The 19,952-nt window shown below is 38.3% G+C and overlaps 1 protein-coding gene across 2 annotated transcripts in view; it reads left to right on the forward strand.

Annotated features, from left to right (window-relative positions):
* The first annotated feature begins 1,490 nt into the window (after positions 1-1,490).
* The window catches only part of VSIG1 (V-set and immunoglobulin domain containing 1), a 39,036-nt gene continuing 20,574 nt past the window's right edge, over positions 1,491-19,952 (forward strand). For both annotated transcript variants that reach the window (XM_057313590.1, XM_057313585.1), the window contains exon 1: positions 1,491-1,710. In XM_057313590.1, coding sequence (XP_057169573.1) covers positions 1,662-1,710 — 49 coding nt within the window. In that variant the 5' untranslated portion in view covers positions 1,491-1,661. The remainder of the gene's footprint in view (positions 1,711-19,952) is intronic.

Raw genomic sequence — 19,952 nt, forward strand, 5'->3', positions numbered from 1 at the left:
GCAAATATATCCAAAGTGGAGCCCAGAGAGGGGTGGTAAACTTAAAAGAACCAGCTTTTCATATACGACAGCATGACTGATCTGCCCTATGAATATGCTTAGACAGCAAGAAGATAGAGGAGAAAATTCTAAGCACCGTTGGAATTCACTTGGAGCCAAGGTTTGGCACCAGCCATGAGCATGGACAGGAAAGGCTGTGGGAAGGCATCAGGAGGCAGTGGGAAACTGGCCTGCCTAAGCTGAGTGGGGCTCAAGCATTTCCTGTAAATTAAAGTTCATAAAACAGGGGGCCCTGGCTGGCTCGGTCAGAAGAACATATGACTCTTGATCTTGGGGTGGTGAGTTTGAGTCCTGTGGTTGGGTGTAGAGATTACTTAAATCAATGAAATCTTTTTAAAAAATTCATAAACATGTCACTGCAGCTTACCCATATTTTCTGTGACTGAACACTCCGAGGCAAGAAATTGTGACAGCATTTTTCAGGTGGGTGATTTCACATGACCGAAATTCAGATGAGGGGAGGGTCAGGTCTTGGAAGGCTAGGAAGCCAGATACGGGCTCCGGTCTTGTTGGCAGGAGTCCATAGTGGTGGTAACTGAAGATGCTTGGTCGGGGTTGGAGCACCGGGATGCAGCTGGTGCACGAGATGAAGGAGGGAGAAGTCAGAGAGACTCTAGAAGAAGCTGCCACAGTAGGCCAAGGGGTAAGGACCTAAGAACCTGGCCCAGGGTGGAAGCGGCAGATTGGTGAAAGGACAGCTCAGGAGCCGTTGCATAGGTGAAAACAGCAGGACTTCGAGATCGCCTAGGAAGAGGAGGCCTTCATGCCTCTCAACTTAACCACGAGAGGAACTATTGTTAGGAAAGGCTTTTCACTGAGGCAATCTGCCATTCCCTCCTAGGGAACCCCCTTTCCAAAGAAATCCCATTGCATCTACTCATTAACCTAATTCTGCAAAAATCCAGACTCATCCAATGGAAGTGGGGCGGCGTTCAGTTGGGAAAATGCTGTAGGCTTTCTAACCAGGAAGACCGAAGCATGCTATTCGTTCTACTTCTACTGCCGAAGTCGTGAGAACCGCCAGGGCTTCAAAAAAGTGTGACGTGTCCAGGGTTTATTCGCACAGAAATGCATGCTTTTTGCTTCATAACCTTGTGTCCTTCCTGTGAACCCTGTCTCCTGAGAAAATCTTAGAGCACCAATTTCCTAACCTAATTGGCGAAAGGTTAGTGAATCCGTGCTGGAAGGCTTCGGTGGAAATATCTGAAATTAATTAGCCTTGTCAGCTTTTATTTGTATAGGCTCACTTCCAACTGTATATCCCCCCTCCAAGTTTAACTTTTTAATAAGACTGATTTTAAACACTGAAACTCAGAGAATCTGTGTACAAAGAGCTTGAGGAATTTAAATGCATGGGTTTATTATTAACACAGTAGCAAATATATCAAGGAAACACACCCCATGAAAAGTGTTTCAAAGAAACACAAATCTGCTCTGAGAAAGGACTGTACCCAATAGGTAAAGCCCAGAGAGGCTGTTTGCTTCGTGATGCCTGCAGATAAGCCTGGCAAAGCTCGGCGTGATTGAAGGAGGCAGTTTGAGACTCAGCCTAGCCCAGGCAAGCCACTGGCCCTCAGCTGTACTTGACGAACCTTGAGACAATGGTGTTCGCATTTTGGAAAGTCTTTCTGATCCTCAGCTGCCTTGCAGGTAAGGAAAGGATCTCCAAACCATCAGAAATGATTGGGGACTCAGTTTTCTTTTAAGCCGAAATCACAAATTTTTCCATGAATGTTCTCCTCTTGCACTTCAAAGGAATTATGATGACTTCGCTGAATAAACTCAATTTCAGAGCTCCAGCTTAACAAACATAGGCCATGTTGTAAATGTGATTTTATGGAGCTTCTGAATTAAAATTTTCTCAGAAAAATCGCAGGAGTTTTCTTTCTCTCTCTCTCTCTTTGATTTGGAAGGTGAACAGGTTAATTTGCTCGGAAGCTGAAGTTTGCGTTGAGAATAGTTTTTTTCCCTTTTATTTTAGTGTTTCTTTTTAAGGGAACTCACTGTGATCCACTTGCTTTGTTACAACAAGAAGAGCCTGGCTTGGGGGGCCTGCCATGCTTTACTCTGTAATATTTCTTTAGGAGTTTCAGTTTTCCAATCCGAAGACCATATTTTGGAAAATACGTGAGTGATTTATTGTTGTGCATGATATGGGTGTTTTTAGGGATTGGAGCAAAACAAAATTATTTTTACAGTCCAGGTCCTAATGTCGGTAAGACCCAGGAGAGATCGAGTTCAGAAAATCCCTTGGCTGGTTTTGTCAAATACCAGATCCATTTGAATCTGTTTTTATGATGTTAACTCTATGATAGGTACAATAATATTGTTTACAGTCATTTTGAAAATGTTAAGCCATTGCTAATATTAGGCAGTCGTTAGAAGGAGGTTCACTGAGCATATTTAATGACAGAAGAAAATGTCCAGGATAAAATATTAAGTGAAAAAGCAGATACACACATTTGACTAGAATAAATTGCGAGAAGGTTATATACCAAAGTGCTCATGGTGATTTTTGTTTTATTCCCCAGCTTTTCCCTATGTTCTGGAGTTTCTACAAATATTATACTATTTTCATAATTAGAAAGTGTGGCTTTTCAAAACAACATGGTATTCAGTAATAGTTCTCTAAATGTTCATTTCTAAATGTTTAAACATACATGTTCTGTGGAGTCACCAGAAGGCAATACTGTGTTTATCCCGTGATCTAACTAGGACTCAGAGCTGGAACAAGCCACCTTTCTCAGCTTCTATCCTGGTGGGAACACGTCACGATTTTTCCTCCACCCCCCACCCAGGAATATTCATTTTAAACTTTAACTTTAGACAGTGCAAGTCTTTGTTCCTTCTTAAAGAGCTTCTAGTCTTCAGCTAATTGGGTGGCCCCTGGGCCTTCTGCACCAGACCCCTAAAATCACACATGTAGTCAATACCCATTTCCTTATGATGTGAGGCCTTATGTCAGGCCTACGCTAGACACCAGTTTTGGAATAGCTACAAGAATGGTTTTTACCATAACTAACTAACTAATTTTTACTGATTACAAATGTAGCGTATGGGCATTGTGGACAGGTCAGATATACGTAAACATATAAATTAAATAAAAATCACCAGCAATCTTACCATTCAGAGATTTGGGTGAATTTCTTACATATATTTTTTTTTCCTTTGCAAGTGTGTATGTGTGTGTGTGTGTGTATCACATGACAAAATTGGGTTTCTACCTTGTATACAGTTTTCTATTGTTTTAAAAATTACTTAGATGCTGTCGGGATCGTATTTGATTGTGACTTTTAGAACAAGGCCCAATCGGAGTGACCAGTAAATACTTCAGAGCCTTTGTTCTTCAATGACTATAACTGGTTTTGTTGGCATGTAGTGTATACTGTATATCTATACATATACAGTCTAGCTGGCCCATAGCAAAATATGGTAGTGTCAGTCTAGCAGGTAGAGTGGAAAGATGGTATAATATATTATTGTTTGCTATGCTTACATACATATGGAAGTCGGAGAAAGGAAGATTTCAGTAATCTGTATTTGGCATTGGTAGTGTCCCTCGGTCGACCCAGATATGTCTGTGAAACAATGCTAGTGTTTTTATCCACGTGTAATTTGATGTGCTCCCTGGACTTGTTTCCTGGTCAGGAAGAATGTCATGTTGTTTGGTGTCCAGCACGGTGCCTGGCACACTGTAGGCTCAGAGTAAGTATTTGTTGGAAGAATGAATTACCTTCTGAAATGCTGCCATTTGGACCAATGTGGATGGACCTTGAGGGCGTTATGCTGAGTGAAATAAGTCAGACAGAGAAAGACAAAAACTATATGATCTCACTTATATGTGGAATCTACAAAAGCCAAACTCATAGAAACAGAGTAGAATGATCGTTACCAGGGCCTGGTGGGGGGCGGGGTGTTAGACAAAGGGTACAAATTTCCAGTGAGAAGATGAACAAGTTCTGAGGATCTAATGGACAGCATGGTGCTTCTAGTTAATAATACCGTATATACACTTCAAAGTTGCTAAGAGAGTAGATCTTAAATGTTCTCATCGGTAATTATGTGATGTGATGGAGGTGTTAGCACTGTGGTGGTAGTCGTTTGTCAATATGTAAGTGTATCAAATCAACACATTGTACACCTTACACTCACGTTTGTTTTTTTGTCAATTATATGTCAGTAAAGCTGGAAAAATAAAAGAATGAATTACCTTCCCAAACCCCAAGCATTCAGAAATAATTTCCCATGCATATTTAAAATCAATTTTCTGTACAATTAAGCAAGACAGATTTTAATCAAGATCTTTCTGGATAATGGCATATGTCAATTATACTGCAATAAAAGTTGATATGATCAAAAAAGTCTTTCTGATGACTTTTTAGGAAGTCTTAGGTTATATTCCATTTCAGGAAAATCATTTCCATCAAAAATGTCTTCTGCAAAAAGTTCACACGTATCATTTAGATACTTGTAATATATATTAGTCACCTTTTAAAAAGATATTTTAATGTTATTTTCATTTTCTGGAGGTATGTGCTATGCATTTTAAAGCAATAATATGCTTGAAAGTTAGTCTCATGGTCAAATCCAAAATGTGATCCTTTGGTTATATTATAAGTAAAAAATGAAGCAATTATATGTGAAGTTGCTGGAATTTAAATCACTTCAAATGCATCATGTTAAATATGGTTATTTGAGGAATATTTTTGCTGTGATATATTAAGAGAATAATTCCCCCATAAGCAAGGTGCCTGACATATTGTAGGCATTAAGTACATGAGTGAACGAGCAATCATTATCAAAACGTGAAAAAAAATCGTTTAAAAACGTTGATTAAGTGTATACACTGTAGATTAGTTTCTTTTAATAATCAGTTTTAAAAACAATCACGCATATTTCAACCACATATGTGTTGTTCGTTTTGCTTTCTCATCCAGCCAGGACAGTGAGGGAGAGTGCGGTTCTGAGTTTTGTTTGAATCAGGCACTATTCTATAGGTTGCTATTCATTCACCGTCTTGTTAATACAGAGATTTTTCTGACTTTTTCCATTTTAAAATAATTTCCCAATTTAGAGTAAATTAATCCAAAGGGAGGGAAATTTTTTTTCTTCTCTTTTCTTTTTTTTTTCACCTGCCTCTCACAGAATCACTTTCAGTTTAAGGTTACATTTGTGCTCTTCACTCTCCGCATGCGACTGTCTCAATTTAAATTAATTCAAGGGAAATGAAATGGGAAATTCAGTTCCTCAGTCACACCAGCCGCATTCCACGTGCTCAGCAGCCACGTGTGGGTAATGACTTACTGAACTGGACGGTAGTGCAGAGATAGAATATTTGTACCATCACAGGAAAGCCTATTGGATGGGCTAGAGGCTGATCTCCATGGTTTAAGGAATGTGCACTAATGGAATCATGTGACATTTTTTAAATGTTTTTTTAATTATATTATGTTAGTCACCATACATGTGACATTTCTTAAAAGTTCATCTGGAAATATGTAGCTTTGGATTCTGAAGCATATTGTTGCTCTATTAGGGAGGGACAACTTCTGAAAACCATCTTTTCTTCAGAATTTAAGGATTGATTGTAGAGCTGTGAGTATTAGGAATCTGTGCAATAAAATGGTCTGGAGATAGTGCCTTGCCAACTGTTACCTATGTATAGGACAGTGTGTAGTAGTCTTAAAAAATACCGTCTTACAGTAGATTTGGAGGTTACCATCCTTATTTCAAGGTGATATTGTCAAGCTTCTACAGATCTCAAATTATTTGTGTATTTGTATATCTTCTATTTTTTTTCTGATAGAAACAAAATTGTTAGTTTGGCTTATTTATTTATTTATTTATTTATTTTTATTTTCTAAATTTTTTATTATATTATGTTAGTCACCATACAGTACATCCCTAGTTTTTGATGTAAATTTCCATGATTCATTACTTGCATATAACACCCAGGGCACCATGCAATATCTTCTATTTTTTAAAATGTTGCAAATGTTTAAATCACATTTTTAGCTCCCAAAGCCTTGGTTTTCATTTGCCCTCATTCTGGTCTGTGCTCCAAAAGGCTTCCTGCTGTGTTGTTAGTGTGAGCAGAGATTGTGTCTGTCTTGTTCATTATGGTTTCCCTCGTGTTTAGCACTGTATGTGGCACATAACGGGAGTTCAACAGGTATTTGTTGATAGACAGCATGGCCTCTTCCATGCCTTGCTTTGTGTGAGAGCTGTACTTCTTTGCCTTCCAGCGTTTTTGCCAAGGGCAGCCTTTAAAGGGTATTGGGTGGGGGGGAGGCTGTTTACTTTGTCATAAGCTCCCACCATTAGCCAGTTCCATAACAGACACTGGGACCCAAACTAGAAGATAAAAATGATGGCCAGATGATACCTTCAAAATCTTTGGAAAAGTTTCTGGGAACTTTAATGGCCACCAAATTCCCATTCCGTCCTTTTTATTCTGGACACTTTAAAGACATCTGGAAGTCATCATTTAAGCATACCCAAAGATATGTCTAAATGAGGAAAAATGAGATGGGGTATTTGAGGGCAGGAGAGAGCCACTTAGCCTTCCACAATAAAGTTTCCATTGGAGAGAGTAGCTGTTTTCTGTAGGTCAGTTTTGTTTTTTGGAAAGGCATAGTGGGACCTGGGAAAGCATGGAGAGAACATTGGGAAGAGGAAAACTGCACGGACTCAGAAGGTGCTGCTTTGGTGTCTATCCTAAATCATTTTTCTCCATTGATCACTATATCGGTTGCCCTATAAACAGCCAACCTCTGGTAGAGAAGCAGCTGGACCAGGTGGCCTGGCTGTGACAGAGAACTTGGCTATTGAATATGGAAGACCAGGGGTCTCAGTACAATGGTTTGCTTTTTCTTCTAATTTTTCAAAATGTTTGTCAATTCCCTGATTTGTTTGCCTGTGGTTAAGTTAGAAAAATTTTACCTTAAAGAAGTCTTGGGGTGTGCAGAATTGGGAAGGGGGCCAGGATTTGTCTTTCTGTACTATTTCCTCTGATCTTTCCATGATCTCTGTATCCTCATTCTTCTCCTTGTCTGTACCCCAGCAAACATCTAGAACTCTCACTCAAGTTCCCTGCAGCATAGAGAGCGTCTCTTAAACTTGAACTTTTCTTCTAATACCTATCTGATGGTCTTACGTTCCATCCTGGAGAACTTCTATACTCTCTGACTTTGCAATGGGTAATAACCAGTTAATCAGATGAGCCAATGCCTCTGTAGTGTTACCCAAAGTATTGTCCCCTATCACAGCCTGTTTGGAAGATGCTTATATAGTCCTGAGAATTTCAAGCCCAGTGGTAGGCTGGGTTTTGGGGTAGGGGGCTCTTTAGTGTTCCTCCAAATCATAAAGGCAGCTCACCCTTTTGGAAGGCCACCAGTTCTCAAACTTGAAGATCTCAGGACCCTTTTACACTCTTAAGACTTGAGAGGAATTTCTGGTGTGGATAAAAGGGCATAGATCTACTTGTCCTTGCTTCTTTCTGCTAAGGACAAGTATGAACACTCTCTGGAAATAATGCAAGAGACAGCCAAGGGAGAACTCTGAAAGATGGTAAGAAGAAGCAAAGTGGTTTGGGGCTCTGGGAATAACACAGTGACAAGGTGTCTTATTTCTTTCCACCCCAAAGAAGAAGGCTAGCCAGTTCTGGAATTTCCAGATCCCAACGTAGCAACAGAGAGCAGCCTAGGGAGGCTTATTCTTCCACCAGATCTAATGAGACTCCCTCTGACATCAAGTGAGCCCAGCACCACTGGGTGAGTCATCAGAAACCACACTAACAAGAGTAGACAAAGGGAGCATTCTCTTTCCCCACTGGGCCTGAGACTCCTCACTTTCATCTAGAGATACAGAGGTGGGAGGGTAGAACAGACAAGAGGAATGAAGTCACAGCAAATGCTCAGTTCTGGAAAGCTCTTTGTGTGGGTCTGAAACTCTCCCCAACCTCCCAAGACATGGGAGTAGCCAGGGCTACCAGTAGGCGTGTCCCACCGTACCGATCCCCCACTGAGCAACCTGACCTGTGGAAACCCTTCCACCCCCTCAGGCAAGAGAATCAGAGACAAACAGAAGCCCTAGTGGTAGTGGATAAACCAAAGAGACCAAAACAACACTGCAGAGACTCTGGAAATTAAACTAGCATTAGAACCCTAGCCCACAAAAGTAGGCTGAGACCTGTGGGTAAAACATGAAACCAAGGAAAAGAGACTGTCTGCTAAAATGACAGATTTAAATGGAAGTTTCCTAACTTGATAGACAAAATGTCTGCAGGTTTGGACAAATGTATAATGACATGTATCTGCCATTATATTATCATATATAATATATTCACTGCCCTAAAAATCTTCTGTGCTCCACCTATTCAGGCCTTCCTCCCCACTAACACCTTGAATCTGATGATCTTTATACTGTTGCCATAGTTTTGCCTTTTCCAGAATCTCAGAATTGAAACATATAGTATATAGACTTTCCAGATTGGCTTTTTTCACCTAGTAATATGCATTTAATGTCCCTCCATATCTTTCTATGGCTTAATAGCTCTTCTTTTTAGCACTGAATAATATTCCATTGTTTGTATATATATCACAGTTAATGTATTTTTAAATTTATTTTTAAAAGGATTTTTTAAAAGATTTATTTATATTTAGAGGCAAGCACAAGAGCTGGTGGGAGAGCGCAAGTGGGGGGAGGGGCAGAGAGAGAGAGAGAATCCTCAAATAGACTCCCCACTGAGTGGGGATCCTGACACGGGGCTCGATTCCAGGACCCTGGGATCATGACCTGAGCTGAAGGCAGATGCTTAATGACTGAGCCACCCAGGTGCCCCACCACAGTTTGTTAATCCATTCACCCACTGAAGGACATCTTGGTTGCTTCCAAGTTTCGGCTATTACAAATTAGGCTGCTATAAACATTTGTGTGCGGATTTTTGTGTGGATATAAATTTTCAACTTCTTTGGGTAAATGCCAAAGAGCATAATTGCTGGATAGTATGGGAAGAGTGTATTTTGTTTTGTAAATAAACACCAACCTGTTTTCCAAAGTGCCTGCACACCTTTGCATTCCCACCATTAATGAAGGAGAGTTCCTTTTGTTCCACATCCTCACCATCATTTGGTGTTGTCAGTGTTCTGGATTTTGGCCATTCTAATGGCTGTGTGGTAGTATCTCATTGTTTTAATTTGCATCCCCTTGATGACATAGGATGTGATGCATCTTTTCATAGGCTTATTTGCCATCTGTATATCATCTTTGGTGAGATGTCTGTTAAGGTCTTTAATCCGTTTTAACGTGGTTGTTTGTTTTCTTATTAATGAGTTTCAAGAGTTCTTTGTATATTTTGGATAGCAGACCATTATCAAGTGTGTCTTTTGCAAATAGTCTCTTTTAGTCTGTGGCTTTAGTCTTTTCATTTTCTTGACAGTGTCTTTTGCAGAACAGAATATTTTAGTTTTATAAAGTCCAGCTTATCAATTATTTCTTTTATGGATTGTGCCTTTGGTATTGTATCTAAAAAATTCATTACTATACCAAGATCATCTGGATTTTCTCCTATGTTATATTCTAGGGGTTTTACATTTTGCTTTTTTCACTTAGATCTGTGATCCATTTGGAGATAATTTTTGTGAAGGGTGTAAGGTCTGTGGCCAGATTCATTTTTTGTACCTAAGCATCCAGTTGTTCTAGCACCATTTGTTGAAAAGATTATCTTTGTTCCATTGTATTGTCTTTGCTCCTTCCTTTGTCAAAGATCAGTTGATTGTTTTATGTGGGTCTATTTCAGTGTTCTCTATTGTATTTCATTGATCTATTTGTCTTTTTTTCACCAATACTATACAGTCCTGATTATTACAGCTTTATAGAAAGTCTTGAAGTAGTGTCATTCCTCCAAATTTGTTCTTCTCCAATATTGTGTTGCCTATTCTGGGTCTTTTACTTCTCCATACAAACTTTAGAATAACTTTGTCAATATCCACAAAATAACTTCCTGGGATTTTCATTGGAATAACATTGACTTGATAGATCAAGTTGGGAAGAACTCACATCTTGAAAATATTTAGTCTTCCTGTTCTATTGAGACATAGACTACCTCTCCATTTATTTGTGTTTTTTTAAAAAATTTCTTTCATCGGAGTTTTCTAGTTTTCCTCATATAGCTTTTGTACAGATTTTGTTAGATTTATACTCAGGCACTTCATTTTAGGGGGTGTTAATGTAAATGGTATAGTGTTTTTAATTTCAAATTCCACTTGTTCATGGCCAGTACATAGGAAAGCAATTAACTTTTGTGCATTAATCTTGTATCCCGAAAACTGGTTTTAATTGCTATTAGTTCTGTAAGTTTTTTTTTGTTGTTGTTGTTGATTCTATTGGATTTTCTACATAGGCAATTATGTCATCTGTTATTTCCTTCACAATCTGTATACTTTTTGTTTCCTTTTTGTAACTTATTGCATTAGGTAGAACTTTCAGAATGAGGTTGGAAAGGAGTGATGAGAGGGAACATCCTTATCTTGCTCCCGATCTTAGTAGGAAAGCTTCTAATTTCTCACCATTAAGGATGATGTTAGCTGCAGTTTTTTTGTAGATGTTCTTGATCAAGTTGAGGAAGTTCCCCTATATTCCTAGTTAAGAGTTTTTATCACAAATGGATGTTGGACTTTGGTAAATACTTTTTCAGCATATACTGATATGATCATGTGATTTTTAAAAACCTGTTCATGTGATAGATTGCATTAATTCATTTTCAAATTTTGAGCCAGCCTTGCATAGCTGAGATAAATCCCACTTGGCCATGGTGTGGAATTCTTTTTATGCATGGTTGGATTTGATTTACCAATATTTTGTTGAGGATTTTTGCGTCTGTGTTCATTAGAGATATTGGTCTATAGTTTTCTTTTCTTGTAATGTCTTTGTCTGGTTTTAGTATTAGGGTGATGATCTCATATGATGAGATCATAGGATGAGTTAGGAAATATTTCCTCTGTTCTACTTCTGAGAGAGATTGTAGAAAACTGATAAAATGTCTTCCTTAAATGTTTGGTAGAATTTACCAGTGAACCCATCTGGGCCTGGTGTTTTCTGTTTTTGAAGGTTATTATTGATTCAATTTCTTTAGTAGATATAGACCAGATATAGTCCTGTCAAAATTGTCTACTTGTGTGGGTTTTAGCAGATTGTGTATTTCAAGGAATTGGTCCATTTTATCTAAGTTATCAAATTTGTAGGCATAGAGTTGTTCCTAGTATTCTTTTATTATCCTTTTAATGTCCATGGTATCTATAGTCATGCCCTCTTTCATTTCTGATATTAGCATTTGTGTTCACTGTGCTTTTTTCTTAGTTAAATGAGTTAGAGTCTTATCAATTTTACCTATCTTTTCCAATAACCAGTTTTGGTTTCGTTGGTTTTCTGTATTGATTTATTGTTTTCGATTTCATTGATTTCTGCTCTCATTTTTATTATTTATTTTCTTCTGCTTTGGATTTAATTTGTTCTTTTTTTCTAGTTTCCTAAAGTGCAAGCTTACATTATTGATTTTATTGATTTTAGTTTTTTTAATTTTTAAATTTTTTATTATGTTATGTTAGTCACCATACTGTACTTCATTAATTTTTGATGTAGTGTTCCATGATTCATTGTTTGTGTATAACACCCAGTGCTCCTTGTAATACGTGCCCTCCTTAATATCCATCACCGGGCTAACCCATCCCCCACTCCCCTCCCCTCTGAAACCCTCAGTTTGTTTCCTGGAGTCCAGAAGGAAGGGAAAAATGAAGGGGCGGGAATCAGAGGGGGAGACGAAGCATGATTGATTTTAGATCTTTCTTGATTTCTAATATATGCATTCAATGATGCAAATTTCCCTCTAGGTGCTGCTTTTGTTGCATACCACAAATTTTTGTAAGTTGTGTTTTCATTTCCATTAGTTAAAAATATTTTAAAATTTTTCTTGAGATTACTTTAACTCATGTTCTTTAAAAGTGTGGTGTTTAATCTCCATGCATTCTTTTTGTTAATTTATTTTTACTTTAATTCCATTGTGGTCTGGGAGCAGACCTTGTGTGATTTCTCTTCTTTTAAATGTGTTAAGATTTGTTTTAAGGCCCATAATGTGGTCTATCTTGGTGAGTATTCATAGTGTTTTCTTTAAAGATTTATTTATTTATTTGAGAGGTGGGAGGAAGGGCAGAGGGAGAGAGAGAGAGAGACAGAATCTTTAAGCAGATCCCATGCTGTGCAAGGAAGCTGACACGGGGCTTGATTTCACCACCCTGAGATCATGACCTGAGACAAAACCAAGAATCAGATGCTTAATTGACTGCACCACCCAGGCGTCCCCATAATGTTTTTTAAAAAATATTTTATTTATTTATTTGAGAGAGAGTGAGAGCACAAGCGAACATGAGCAAGGGGAGAGGCAGAAGGAGAAGGAGAAGCAGGCTCCATGCTGAGCATGGAGCCCAATGTGGGACTCGATTCCAGGACCCTGGGATCCTGACCTGAAAAGGCAGACGCCTAACTGACTGAGCCTCCCAGGTACCCCCTCCATAATGTTTTAAAATATATCTCTTTGTATAAAACATTCCACCCAACCATAGCAGAATGCACTTGTTTCCCGAAGCACCCGCAGAATATTTACCAAGATAGCGCAGAATATTTACCAAGATAGAGTATATGCATGGCCATAAAAAAAAACCTTCACGAATGTGAAAGAATTAAAATCATGCAGAGTCTGTTCTCTGAGCACAATGGAATCAAACTAGAAATCAAGAACAGAAAGAGAACAAGAAAGTCTCTGAACACTTGGGAATTATACAACACACTTCTAAATAATCTATGGACCAAAAAGGAAATCTCAAAGGAAATTTAAGGAATATACATAGAGCTGAATTGAAATGAAAAATAACATATGGAAATATGTAACATGCAACTAAAGCAGTGCTGAGAGAGAAAATTATAGCACTAAAAGCTTCCATATGAAATTAAGAAAAGTGTCGAGTCAATAATTGAAGTTTCTACGTCAAGGAACTGGAAGAAGAATAAAATAAACCCAAAGCAAAGAGAAAAAATGAAATAATAAAGAGATGAAATCAATGAAATTGAAATATGAAAATTATTAAATGGAATAAAAATCTTGTTCTTTGAAAAAAGTAGATAAATAATATTGACAAACCTCTAGCAAGACTGGTAAAAATAAAAAGAGATAAGACACAAATAACCAATATAAGAAATGAAATATGGGATATCAGCACAGATCCTGAAATCACTAAAAATATAAAGAAATACTGTGAACAACTTTAAATTCATGTATTTGACAACTTAGAAGAAATGGACCTATTCCCCCAAAACAACAAACAACTAAAACTCACCCAATATAAAATAGATTACCTGAATATTCCAAAACCCTTAAATAAATTGAATTCATAATTTAAAAGGCTACTGAAAAAGAAATATCCAGGCCTACATACTTTCACTGGATAATTCTACCAAACATTTAAAAAATAGTTAACAACAATTTTACACAATATCTTCCAAAACATAGAAGAGGAGGGAACACTTTCAACTCATTTTATGAGACTAGTATTACCCTGTTATTAAAACCAGACAGATAATACAGAAAAAGAAAACTATAGACCAAATTTTTTCATGAACTTAGACTCAAAACCCACAAGAAAATACTAAAAAATTGAATCCTACTATGTTTAAAAAGAATTCTACACCATGACCAAGTGGGATTTATTTCAGGTATATAAGGCTGGCTCAACACTCAAAGTCATTCAGTGTAATCTATCATATCAACTGGCTAAAGAAAAAAGCAAATGATTATATCAGAAAGAGCATCTGACAAAATCCAATACTTATTCATGATAAACTCTCAGCAAGTTAAGCAATAAAAGGTGTGTCATTTCAAAGAGCTGCTGTCACAAATTGCCAGAAACTGGGTGGCTTAAAACAAGAGAAATTTATTTGCTCACAGTTCTGGAGGCCCAAATTCTGAAGTTAAAGCTTTGGCAATATTGATTCTCTCTAAAATCTCTGAAGGAGGGGCGGTTCCAAAATGGTGGAGGAGCAGGAGACCTAAAGTCCGTCTGGTCCCAGGAATTCAGCTAGAGATCTACCAAACCATTCTAATACCTATGAACACAACTGGAGAATGAAGAAAAGAGTAGCAGAAACTCTAGGAACAGAAAAGCGACCACTTTCTGCAAGGAGGAGAAAAGATGGTGGAGGAGTAGGAGACCCTTTCTCAGCTGGTCTCCTGAGTCGAGCTGGATAGGTACCAGACCATCCTGAACATCCACAGAATCAGCCTGAGACATAGGAAGATACATGTGGATCTCTACAAATGAACATCTCCAGTGATGAGTATTGAGGTACGATTCCATTTACAGTTGCACCAAAAATTATACGTTATCTCGGAATTAACTTACCAGAGACGTAAAGGATCTATATTCTAGAAACTACAAATCACTCTTGAAAGACATTGAAGAAGACACAAAAAGATGGAAAAATATTCCATGCTCATGGATCAGAAGAATTAATGTAGTTAAAATGTCTATGCTACCCAGAGCAATCTACACTTTCAATGCCATCCCGATCAAAATACCAATGACATTTTTCAAAGAACTGGAACAAACAGCCCTTAAATTTGTGTGGAACCAGAAAAGGCCCCGAATCGCCAAGGAATTGTTGAAAAGGAAAAACAAAGCTGGCATCATGTTGCCGGATTTCAAGCTATACTACAAAGCTGTGATCACAAAGACAGCATGGTACTGGCACAAAAACAGACACATAGACCAATGGAACAGAATAGAGAATCCAGAAATGGACCCTCAGCTCTTGGGGCAACTAATCTTTGACAAAGCAGGAAAAAACATCCAGTGGAAAAAAGTCTCTTCAATAAATGGTGCTGGGAAAATTGGACAGCTATTTGCAAAAGAATGAAACTTGACCACTCTCTCACACCTTACACAAAGATAAACTCCGAATCGATGAAAGACCTCGATGTGAGACAGGAATCCATCAAAATCATAGAGGAGAACATAGGCTGCAACCCCTTTGACATCGGCCACAGCAACTCTTTTCATGACACATCTCCAAAGGCAAGAGAAACAAAAGAAAAAATGAACTTGTGGGACTTCATCAAGATAAAACGCTTCTGCACAGCCAAGGAAACAGTCAAAAAAACTAAGAGGCAGCTCACGGAATGGGAGAAGATATTTGCAAACGACACCACAGATAAAGGACTGGTATCCAAGATCTACAAAGAACTTCTCAAACTCAATACATGTGAAACAAATAATCAAATAAAAAAATGGGCAGAGTATATGAACAGACACTTTTCCAAGACATACAAATGGCTAACAGACACATGAAAAAATGTTCAAAATCATTAGCCATCAGGATAATTCAAATCAAAACCACATTGAGATACCACCTTTTGCCAGTTAGAATGGCAAAAATTGACAAGGTGAGAAACAACAAACGTTGGAGAGGATGTGGAGAAAGGGGATCCCTCCTACATTGTTGGTGGGAATGCAAGTTGGTACAGCCACTCTGGAAAACAGTGTGGAGGTCCCTTAAAAAGTTAAAAATTGAGGGGCGCCTGGGTGGCACAGCGGTTAAGCGTCTGCCTTCGGCTCAGGGTGTGATCCCGGCGTTATGGGATCGAGCCCTACATCAGGCTCCTCCGCTATGAGCCTGCTTCTTCCTCTCCCACTTCCCCTGCTTGTGTTCCCTCTCTCGCTGGCTGCCTCTATCTCTGTTGAATAAATAAATAAAATCTTTAAAAAAAAGTTAAAAATTGAGCTACCCTATGATCCAGCAATTGCACTACCCGGTATTTACCCCCAAAGATACAGACGTAGTGAAGGGAAGGGCCATATGCACCCCAATGTTCATAGCAGCATTGTCCACAATAGCTAAATTGTGGAAGGAGCCAAGATGCCCTTCAACAGATGACTGAATTAAGAAGCTGTGGTCCATATATACAATGGAATATTACTCAGCCATCAGAAAGAACAATTACACAACATTTGCAGCAACATGGACGGGACTGGAGGAGATTATGCTAAGTGAAATAAGTCAAGCAGAGAAAGACAATTACCATATGGTTTCACTCATTTATGGAACATAAGAAATAGGAAGATTGGTAGGAGAAGGAAGGGAAGAATGAAGGGGGGTAAACAGAAGGGGGAATGAACCATGAGAGACTGTGGACTCTGGGAAACAAACTGAGGGCTTCAGAGGGGAGGGGGTGGGGGATTGGGATAGGCCGGTGATGGGTATTAAGGAGGGCACATATTGCATGATGCACTGGGGGTTATACACAAATAATGAATCATGGAACATTGCATCAAAAACTGGGGATGTACTGTAAGGTGACTAACAAAATAAAAATTATTAGAAAATAAAAATTAAAATTAAAAACAAAGAAATTAAATAAATAAATAAATAAATAAATAAATAAAATCTCTGAAGGAGAATCTGTGCCATGCTTTCTGCTACTTGGCTTTTAGAAATTCTTGGTGTTCTTTTATGTGTATATACGATGCTCCAATGTTTGATTTTATCTTCATATGGCCTTTCTTTTTGTGTATCTGTGTCAAATTTCCCTCTCCTTTTTCTTATGAGGACAACAATCATGGAATTTAATGCTCACTCTAAATCCAGAATCATCTCATCCCAAGATCCTTAACTTAATTACATTGCAAAGACCTTATTTTCAAATAAGGTCACATTCACAGATACCAGGAATTACATACTTGTATATATTTTCTGGTGGGACATAGTTCAATCCATGACAGAGGAGAATTACCTCAACTTGATAAAAATAACCCACAGCTAACATGTTTTGTATTACGCTATGTACATGTTGTACATGTAAAGTACTGGAAGTTATAGCCGTTGCAATAATGTCATAAAAAGAAGTAAAAAGCATATAAATTGGAAAGGAAGAAATAAAACGGTCTCTACCCAAGAAGAGACTGGAATCTAGATTATATAGAGAACTCTCAAAATTCACCGGTTGAAAATTAAATAATCCAGTTAGAAAATGGGCTAAAGATATGAACAGACATTTCACTGAGGAAGATATACAAATGGCAAATTATCACATAAAAAGTTGTTTAGTGTCATTAAATTTCATCAGGGAAAGACATTAAAATCACAATGGTTTATTACTACCCACTTATTATAATGGCTAAAGTAGAGAATAGTGACAACACCAGAGACTGGGGAAGATATGGAGAGACTGGACCACTCATATGTTAATGGTGGGAATGTTTATTGGTATAGTCACTCTGGAAAACAACGTGACAGGTTTTCGGTTTGTTTGTTTTCTGTTTTTTGTGTTTTTTTAAGTAGGTCCTATGACCAGTGTGGAGCCCAACATGGGGCTTGAACCCATAACCCTAAGATCAAGACCTGAGATCAAGAGTCGGACACTCAACTGACTGAGCCACCCAGGCACCCCTGTTTTTGTTCTTAATAAAACTAAACATATCACTACCATCTGACCCATCAATTGCACTCTTGGGAATTTATCCCAGTGAAATAGAAATTTATGTTCCCAAAAAACCTGTACATCGGAGTTTTATTCAACAGCCTAAACCTGGAAACAACCCAGATGTTCCTAAATGGGTGAATTGTTAAACAGATTGAAAGCTCATAAGCAATAAATGGCAATGAGTTACTGACTCACTGAGTTACCGACTCATTACCAACTTGGGTACACTGCTAGGTAATTATGATGAGTGAAAAAAGTCCATCCCAAAAGATTACAAAATGACAAAATTTTAGAAATGAAAGATTAGTGGCTGCCAATGCTAGAATCAGGGATGGGGTGCAGGAGGGAGGTGAGTGTGATGATAGAAGGGCAACATCAGAGATCTTCATGGTGATAGAACTGTTCAGTATCTTGATTGTGATTGTAGATACACAAACTTACACATGCGATAAAAGTGTATCAAACTAAATGCATACATATGCTTGAGTACAAGTAGAACTGGAGAAATACAAATCAGATCAGTGGATTGTATCAAAGCCAGTGCCCTAATTGTGATATTACAGTATAGTTTTATAAAATGTTACCATTGTGGGGGGCTAGGTAAATGGACTATCTGTTGCTGTTTCTTAGAACTGCCTGTGACTCTACTATTATCTCAATAAAATTTTCAATTAAAGATTACTGAGGACCCCCAAGGAATTTTTGCTATTTTACTTATTTCTATCTATATTTACTGAATTAGAAATTAAAACTAAAAATTATTTAAACAAAAATACACAAGCATGCATCCCATCAGCTATGAAAGCAATGACATCACCATCACCATCATCAGTAGCTAGTGGAATACTTCACTGTACAGTCATGAAAGAATGAGAGTGAAAGAGAAAAATAACCTCTTGGTATTATTATTAATATCATTTTTATCTTAAAGCCTCTCAAAATGGTCTTAGGGATAAGGTGACCAACTCATCCTGGTTTTCCTGAGATTTTCCTGGTTTAAGCACTGAACATCCTAACAAAACCAGTATTGTTTGCCTGAGACGTGGTTTTAAAACTGAAAGTTCCCCCAAAGAAGACATACAAGTGGCCAAAAGACACATGAAAATGTACTCAACATCACTCATCATCAGGGAAATGCAAATCAAAACCACAATGAGACACCACCTCGTACCAGTCAGAATGGCTAAAATAACAACTCAGGAAATAATAGATGTTGGCGAGGATGAGGAGAAAGGGGATCCCTCTTATACTGTTGGTGGGAATGCAAACTGGTGCAGCCACTCTGGAAAACAGTGTGGAGGTTAAAAGTTAAAAATAGAACCACCCTATGACCCAGCAATTGCACTACTAGGTATTTATCCAAAGGATACAAAAATACTGATTTGAAGGGGCACATACACCCCAATGTTTACAGCAACACTATCAACAAGAGCCAAATTATGGAAAAAAACCAAATGTCCATCGACTGATGAATGGATAAAGAAGAGTTGGTATATATATACAATGGAATATTATTCAGCCATCAGAAAGAATGAAAACTTGCCATTTGCAACAACGTGGATGGAACTAGAGGGTATTATGCTAATGTGTCAGTCAGAGAAAGAAAAATACCATATGATTACACTCATATGTGGAATTTAAGAAACAAAACAGATGAACATGAGAGAAGGGAAGGAAAATAAAGTAAGATAAAAACAGAGAGGGAGGGGCACCTGGATGGCTTAGTCGTTAAGCGTCTGCCTTCGGCTCAGGTCATGATCCCAGGGTCCTGGGATCGAGCCCCATATCGGGCTCCCTGCTCAGCGGGAAGCCTGCTTTTCCCTCTCCCACTCCCCCTGCTTGTGTTCCCTCTCTCACTGTCTCTCTCTCTCTGTCAAATAAATAAATAAAATCTTAAAAAAAAAACACAAAAACCAGAGAGGGAGGCAAATGACAAGAGACTCTTTTTTTTTAAGATTTTATTTATTTATTCGACAGAGATAGAGACAGCCAGCGAGAGAGGGAACACAAGCAGGGGGGGTGGGAGAGGAAGAAGCAGGCTCATAGCAGAGGAGCCTGATGTGGGACTCGATCCCATAACGCCGGGATCACGCCCTGAGCCGAAGGCAACTACTTAACCGCTGTGCCACCCAGGCGCCCCAAATGACAAGAGACTCTTAATGATAGAGAAAAAACAGGGTTGCTGAAGGGGAGATGGGTGGGGGAATGGGCTAAATAGGTGATGGGCATTAAGGATGGCACTTGTGGGGACGAGCGCTGGGTGTTATATGTAAGTGATGAATCACTAAATTCTACCCCTGAAACCAATACTACACTATATGTTAACTAACCTGAATTTAAATAAAAACTTGGAAAAAAAACCCTG

This window comes from Ursus arctos, chromosome X, assembly GCF_023065955.2.
Source record: "Ursus arctos isolate Adak ecotype North America chromosome X, UrsArc2.0, whole genome shotgun sequence".
Lineage (NCBI taxonomy): Eukaryota > Metazoa > Chordata > Mammalia > Carnivora > Ursidae > Ursus > Ursus arctos.